The sequence below is a fragment of the Ziziphus jujuba genome, chromosome 8 (assembly GCF_031755915.1).
Source record: "Ziziphus jujuba cultivar Dongzao chromosome 8, ASM3175591v1".
Lineage (NCBI taxonomy): Eukaryota > Viridiplantae > Streptophyta > Magnoliopsida > Rosales > Rhamnaceae > Ziziphus > Ziziphus jujuba.
In genome coordinates, this window is record NC_083386.1 from 28,163,822 (window position 1) to 28,171,861 (window position 8,040).

An 8,040-nucleotide genomic window follows, 5' to 3' on the forward strand; every position below is an offset into this window, starting at 1 on the left:
TATTGTAGTCCCTATAGGAAATGATGCTATATAATTAACAAGTATAATTTCAAAACTTAATAAATAAATAAACAAAATTCAGATGGAATATTCATTTAGATTTCAAGTCAAAGATGATGAAATTGGATGAGTGGAAAAAATAATAAAAATAATAATAAATAAAATGCCTTCTCATTTACACCAAAAGACCGAATGTATTCGTTAGAACGTACCAAGATTAGTTTCTTTTCTTTTTCTTTTTCTTTTTTTCTTTTTCTTTTTCTTTTTTTTTTTTTTTTTTTTTTTTTGGGTTGGTTGTCCTTTTCGGAAGAGGGTGGGGTACTATATATATATATATATTTATATATATACACACAACAAAAAATCAAAAAAAAAAAAAAAAAAAAAAAAGCGAAAGTAAAATTACAACTTGCCGATGGAAAATGATTTATATACAAAAAACTTGGTAATAAAGATTCTACAAATTGAGGTATGGGAAAAACTCAAACATCCGCAGGACCCGAAGCTGAAGGCTGTTGAGATTTCCTACAAATTGGACACGTGGCATTCAATCGTAGCCATCCATCAATACAATCAGCATGGAAGCAATGTTGGCATTCGGGAATGGTCTTCAGGGTCTCCTTGGGCTTGTACTCCGACAAGCAAATAGGGCATGTTAAATCCTCAGGTTTGGGCAATCGCCGACTTTCACCCAAAACTATCTTTGGATAGGACTCAAGAGTTGGCCCATCAAGGCCTGCAACGACAGTGGGCTGTGGAGCCACTGCAGAAGTAAAGTCCATAATGGGTCGAGGTCTCCCCGTTGCAATGGACTTGACTCTCCCGAAGAGACAACATAAAAGCCCAAAAAAGCACAGCACTGCCGGTACTCCAACCCCTACAGCAACTGCATATCTGGCAGTTCTTGGAATTCCTATTAAAATTTAGATTAAAGATAATTATTAGTAACATATTGAGTTTGGGTTTTTGAAACATTTGCTTCAGGTTTTTGACTTAAATTATAGGATTATTTTTCTGGGAAGTCAACCCCCACTTTTCTTATGTTCAAAAGCTAGTGGATACAAGCCCCCATGGTTTGGTTCCCCTAGTTTCTAACATGTACAATATTATTTTGTCCCTACCACTAACCACCTTGGTCCAAACCATCTAAGTAATTTATAAAATACTTTTATTTGATCCACAAAATATCAATTATGTCTTATATAGAACAAATAGTTAGGGTCTAATAATAAAGAATTATACATAAGAGTGGATTTGATTGCATAAGTTCAACATTTCTTTATCATGCAGAAAAATCCTAATCTTCCATATATTGGAACCAAAAGAAAAGCAGAATATCAGATGTACTCTTGAAGACCACGTTTAACAACAATTTTTTTTTTTTTCTTTTTTTGATAGAACGTTTATCGATAAGTTAATAGTAATAATTCTCAATGTGCATATGTGAAAGAGTTGACAAAACCAGTCTGGATAATTGCACTAACATAAAAAGTCAACTAAGCAAAACCCATGATTGGAGTGTGGAAAGAATTGAACGCACTTCAATAAATAGCTATTCAGTTGAGCAGACCACGAAAAAAAATAACTAAAATGCAATTCACAGAAATTCATCTTCTTCAAACTTTAGGCAATACAATAACCATTCAAGGTTAATCGGGTTGTCAATTACTAGCTTATATAAAACTATAATTTTTTGAGCGCATGCCACTAAAATACAGTAAAAATGATTTGAAAGTTATAGGCATTACAAGTAACATTAATATATTAATTTAGGCTTCATTTGATAATAAATTTATTATTTTTATTTTTATTTTTGTTTTTCCAAATTATGTATAGTTTATCAATTTTAATTGAAAGTAGTTAAATATATCTATTAACTATAAATGTAAAAAGAAAAAAAAAATCATAAATAGAAAATGAAAACCAATTTAAAATTATATTAGTTTTTAATTTTTTTTTCTTTATAAACATTTACAATTAATTAATATGTGAAAGGGACTCTACCTATCATTAACAAATATTAATAAACAATTAAAATAAATAAAATATACATAATATAAAAAATAAAATATATAAACTTATCATCAAATGGATCATGTCACATCAATATTAAGATATTATTTTGTGTTGGTGATATATGGTTATATCTACGCATTACGGACAACGACCCATTTCCATCAAAGCAAACCAAACCAATTGACAAAATAATAAATAATGTTCAAGAAATTCAAACATATATTTGCTTTATCTGTACTACCATTTGCAGCGTGTATGGTTCATATTAAACAATGAAAGGGCCTTGTTAGGCTGGTCTAAAATCTGACCTTGAACCCAAAAAAAAAAAAAAAAAAAAAAAAAAAAAAAAAATTCCTCTGAACAACCAGCCAGCTTCTAAGTTGCTATTTGGCATTAACATTAAGAATATGATAAATATTTTTATATACCAACTCTTCTTTTTTTTTTTTATAAAATACTTGCATTTCCAACTCTATAGCATGAGGTTTGATTTAGTCTTACATCTTAAGTGGAGGAGGTTAGGCTGGCAGAGAATGTTTATCTTCTTTTTCAGGGTAAAAAGGGGAAGACAAAATGCTTAATCACTTGTAATATGACATAAACATAATGAAAACTTCATTCTCTTTTTCTTATAGGAAAAACCTTATTCCTAATTCTAGCTTTCTTTCTTAATCTTCAATCAACTTTTTTTGAAAGCTTATATCTGTTTTTTAAGTTTTGTAGTTTACGGTGTTTCGTTGATTAAAATTAAAATTAAAAAATAATAATTATAATTAATTAATATATTTTAAAATAAATAAATAAATAAATAAACTTTTTTACCAGATTATCTATTAAACTGCAAATTTAAACTTTAAGCAAGAAAAAAAAAACAAAAAAAATCAAGCTACACCCTTCTCATACTCAAAACTGAAGCATACTTTTTAAGCATTGAGCATTAACATATAATAATACAATAATATATTCACATCCTAACTTTAAGTTTTGATTATTTGGTTTCTTTCTTAGCCAAAGGACTCAGGTTGGGCCAGCAAGATGTGCCCGACTTTTCACAAATAATAATGAGAAAAATCGAAAGAGCAAGGGAGAAAATACCAACTCAATTCTGCAAGAACATTTTCAAAAGTCTTTCATTTGTTTTTCTAAAATAAAAGTTCATTTGTTTAATTTTTTGTGTTTTGTATTATGTGGTGTTTCCTTTATAAACAACTAATCAACAGGATTATCCATAAAACAGCAGATTAAGACTTGAATCAAGAAAAAGCAAGAACAGAGGAATCAAGCTTAACCCCATCTCACCCAAAACAGCACTCTTTCAAGAGAACCTTGAATATATAATCCAATAAACTTCTCTAAGAGCTTACCAACTTAAAGCAAAAAATTAGATTAATAGTCTAAAGCTAGTTTAAGTGGGGAAAAGAAAAAGAAAAAAAGGGTAAAGAGCAAGAATATAATTTGAAAAGCATATGAAAATAAAAAAATTACCACTTGCAGGAAGATTCGAGCACACAATTTCTCGACTAGAGTTGCTCTTGTACCCGCATCGGCCACCCTGCGACTCACACCTCCCGCACGTTGGTACGTCCCACGTTAGCCGGAGATCCTCACCGAGGTCCGCTGACATTACTTTCTCATAAAATGTCCACTGAACAGGAACAGGAAAAGTCCCAACTGAATAGCATTGCGATGACAAAAGGTTTGCCATAGCAGTTGAAGCTGTGGCAAATATTGTGTAGGTAGAACCACTGAGGCAAGCTATAGGATTCAATCCATAATCCAAATAACTCGAGGAGCAATTAAAGAATGCAAAATCTTGATAAAAACCACCATAAAAAGGAGAACCCGAAAGATTGAGGGAAAGAATTCTTTTAGGTAGACAATTGTTAGGATCATTGATCCATATTTCTTGCGTGCCATAGTCTATGGCTTGGACAGTGAATTCTCCAGAGTTTGGCAGCTTGAGTATAGTTTGGCTTTTCATGTCACAGGATAAATCGAACCCCGGATAACCACATGACTCTGCCTGCTGGCGGTTCTTTAACTGGAAAGGGAACCGGATTTTCGGCTCATCTCTGGCACAAACAACCTCCGTGCATACCTCTAAGCTTGTGACAAGGTATGAGAAGGAGAAGAAGAAGAGGACTATAAAGGTAAGGATGACTATGATAATATCCATTTTTGCCAAAAATTAACTTGTTCTTGGAATAGACAACTAAAGGCAGACCAGCGATATATATACTCTGTTATGAGATATTTGACTTCATTTATAAGAAATAGTCTTTTTTTAAGTTTGCCTACCTTAAAATATTGGCAAATAGCAATAAAAAACATCTGACCAAGAAGGGCGTGATTAATCTTTACATCATGCTGCTTTGACATACATAACCAAGCTTGAAGGAGTCAAGACTCAATGGTTTTCTGAGAAATTCAATCAATCGAACGGTCAGATCACACACAAAGTCAAGAGTCAATGTGCAGTATATTATGCTCCAGTTAGCCAATGAAACAGTAATAACACCATTGAAAATTTGGGATGGACTTATAGAGGAGTTGAATATGACCCAAAATCATCGTTGATCACCATATGGGAACCAAATATTTTGAGTGTGAAATTTTGGGCATATTTTAAGTTTAGTGAGACCAGTTCAAAATAGGTGTAGACGGTCCATTCATGTCATGTGCCACTCATCATAATAATTGTTAATTAAAAATTTAAAACCCAAAAATAATTTCTTCCAATATAAAAATATAAGATGCAGCTGTTGCAATTTGCTGTAAATTTCTAAAATGGCTGTGCTTTCATATGATGTTTGATACTTGAAGCTGACTTTGATTATATGTAAATGGTGCATAAATAATGGAGCAGAACATCAACTTTTTTAACGGGATTAGACCCGTAAATCTCTTTCCTACTGGGAATTTTTTCTTCAATTACAAGATTCCCACTACACGAAGGAATTCATTCCACCACTTGATTCTGGCTAAACTCAGTGCTTCCATTTCCAACCTACAAACTTGGCGTACACCTAAATTTTCCTATTTTTATACTGTAATCCATATTTGGTTTGATTCTTGCCAAAAAGCTCTGAGATCAAGTGTAAATGATTGAAATTAGGCGCACTTCCCTTGCAAAGAATATCTGATTTTGGATTTGGTGCATATTTGCTTAACAAATAGACTACCATTAGAGATGGTGGGCCTTGGGAAAAGGACAACCACAAAATGAAATTTCCAAGTCCCAACCCAATTGCATGTTGTACGACCATAATATCAACTCCAGTTAAAAAAAGCCCAACTCAAACGAAAAACCCATGTCCCGCAACTTTGTCCCTTCATTGTTGTTTGCCAGTTAGAGAAAACAATTTTCGAATTCCTTCCTCCAAAAAAACAAAAAAAGAAGAAAAAATGTGGGGAAAACATTATCGATAATTAATTAATTATCCAAAGTAAATTATAACAAAATTACATTTTATTTTAAACAGCAAAACAAAAAACAAAAAAAATTAAAAAGAAACATAAAATTTTTATTTATCCATAATAGAAAGAGAATACCCCTAATCTCTCCGTTTTCTGATGGAAGAAAATTTTCTTGCAATGGAATATCAAAAGTCAGAGCAGCGACCGTTTCGCTCCCAATCACCGTAGCGTGTCGGCTCGGGCCCTCTTGGCCCACCAATCTCTCCGGTCTGCTTATTCACATGATCCCTATATTCTTCTTCTTCTTTATCTTCTCCACCTTCTCTGTTATCGTTTTTGGGATTTTCTTTGACGGTCTCTGTTTGGTCCTTGTTGAGATTTGGTTGGTGGAGTTGAGGTTGTTGAGCTGTTGAGCTCATGGATCGACTCGCTGAGTCAATCAGCGATTCGGATTTGATGAAGGAGAGGACTAGTTTTGGAGTTGAGAGATCGGTGATTGATACAAGCCGACGGCTTAGATTGCTCGCCATCTTTCCTTTACTGAAATTCAATGAAAGAAAAAGAAACCCTTTAAGAGATACAGAGAGAGAAGCGAAGTCGGTACGCTATCGTGTTCGGATAATGGAATGCCACGTGGTGAAACCGTATTGTCAAACTAAAACTAACGCATTTAAAACTGGGTTCAATGGGCCTTTTTTGAGGCCTTTTGTTGTAAAGCCCTAAAAAATTGGACCGACAAAATTAGTATGGTTAGATGGAGCTTCTTCTTTCTTTCTAACGAAACAAAAGCAGTTCAAGGAAAGATAGAGACAGAAAGGTAAAGTGAGAGACTGTGGAAAGGAAGAGATGGGTGGAGAAGGGCAGCTTTTGAAGAGAATTCCACGCATTAAATTCCCAAAAAGACACTCAAAATCATCATCCTCAGGTCTCTCTCTTTATTCTTTTACTCGGTCTTTTATTTCTTCCATTTATTGATAGGAATAATTTTTTACATGTTTCTTGCTGTTTTGTTCAATCACACATCGAAAAGAACAGAAAATTAGAAATGGGTTATCAAAATTTCGTCAATTTCATTGTAAAAATTGAAAATTTGGTCAAACCTTTATGTGTTAGAAGCCGTAAATACATTGATAAATGCACAATTTTAAGATTTGCTTATAAGTCTCTGGTTTATATTTTGTCTCAGCTGTTTAATATTGGAATTTTAACTGTTTAATTCTATCCTAATTGCCTGAAGTTACGTTCTTACATGTTATGGAGGAGGAAGAGGGATAGAATATAAATTCTTTGTTTGGAAATAGTGAGTGGCTTATATGAAGCACTCCAAAAAAAAAAAAAAAGAAAAATCTATTGAAGAGCAATGAAAATGTGTTTTCTCTTTACCTTTCCTATTTGTCTATCTGCTGTCTGCAATTTCTTCAAAGTGTATGTTGAATTCTATATGTAGGTTCAGCTGAACATGCAACAACAAATAGGGCTGCTGCTCATGGGAGGGTCAGTGCAAGCTCAGATGTTCCAGCACCACCCATCAACACTGCCGTGGGAGGGAAAGCTTCCCTTCAACCAAAACGCACCCCTGTCACCGATAGGGAAATAGAGGCAATACTGGTGAGTCATATATATTTCTACGGTTCAACAATCAAAATATCTTGGTTTTGGATGATGTGAAACTGAACCGCAACTATAGACTTTAAAATCTATGAAGGAAAGTTTCTTTTTCTTTTTTTCTTTTTTTTTTTTCCCCTTCCTTAGGCATTGAAATATATTTAGATACAGTATGATATTGTCCTTTAGATCATCTAAAGTGGTGTGGTTTATAACTGAGTTCTCTCTTTCTAGCAAGTGCATATACTGTCCGTATATTGCGTGTTTTCTGCGCTTTTGAATTCTTTTCATGACTAAATTTCCGCATATTGATGGACCGTGGAATTTTGGTTGAAACAAGGGAAGCCTGAGAACAATTCTAGTAAATATTACGTAATTAGGTTTGAACAAGTTTGTTTACATGAAAGGTAATTTTTTTGTACAATTTTTTTATTCTTTCTTTTTGTTTTTTAGTTGGGTGGATGTATATGATCTTTCGGCAGAGGAACAGGATGAAAGGAACGTCATGTCTTCTTTTTTTGTTATTTTTTTCAATTTCGTTGTGTGGAAATCTTCAAGTTTTACTGTTTCTTTCCAGATTTTGGACTGGATATGTATCAAAAAGAAAAGCTTGTAACTTGGTCTTTGATATTGTAAGCAAGTACCTGGAAGTACATTTTCAACCAAAAAAATAAATAAATAACGGAGGTATATTTTCTAAGCCGTCCAGATCCGTCATGGCTATATCCTTTGAAATAATTTGCTATTCTCCACATCAGCAGTTTCAATATTTTATTGGGTTTCTCTTGAGCCTACACTAGTATTTGATAAGTTCCACTTATTACCTCTTACTTCTAATGGTGAAAAGGCTATTTGTATCGTACTAAACGGAACAAGGATTGAAGCAGTATAGACTACGTTTCTATAGAGGAATGAAAGAATGTAGAAATGATAAAAGTTTATTTTGTTCTATGTTTTACCAGCCGTTTGATGAACCAGAAAAAACAGACTCGGAAGTTCTAA

General features: G+C 33.2%; 2 protein-coding genes across 3 annotated transcripts; one reads left to right on the plus strand and one right to left on the minus strand.

Moving 5' to 3' along the window:
• Positions 1 to 416: 416 nt before the first annotated feature.
• Positions 417 to 4,305, minus strand: LOC107414576 (putative RING-H2 finger protein ATL21A). The gene is made up of 2 exons (XM_016022714.4): positions 3,502 to 4,305; positions 417 to 913 (listed from the first exon to the last, which is right to left on the minus strand). The coding sequence occupies exons 1-2, from the start codon at positions 4,190 to 4,192 to the stop codon at positions 483 to 485; spliced, it is 1,122 nt and encodes a 373-aa protein (XP_015878200.3). The 5' UTR covers positions 4,193 to 4,305; the 3' UTR covers positions 417 to 482.
• Positions 4,306 to 6,017: 1,712 nt separating this feature from the next.
• On the plus strand, positions 6,018 to 7,738 carry LOC107414599 (uncharacterized). Of its 2 annotated transcripts, none has more exons than XM_025071427.3 (3): positions 6,018 to 6,358; positions 6,887 to 7,041; positions 7,492 to 7,738. In XM_025071427.3, exons 1-3 carry the CDS (start codon positions 6,280 to 6,282, stop codon positions 7,507 to 7,509), a joined length of 252 nt encoding a protein of 83 aa, XP_024927195.3. In that variant the 5' UTR covers positions 6,018 to 6,279; the 3' UTR covers positions 7,510 to 7,738. The 2 variants fall into 2 exon arrangements, with proteins under 2 accessions (XP_024927195.3, XP_015878228.3); XM_016022742.4 differs by having other exon boundaries at positions 6,068 to 6,358; positions 6,881 to 7,041.
• The last annotated feature ends 302 nt before the right edge of the window (positions 7,739 to 8,040 follow it).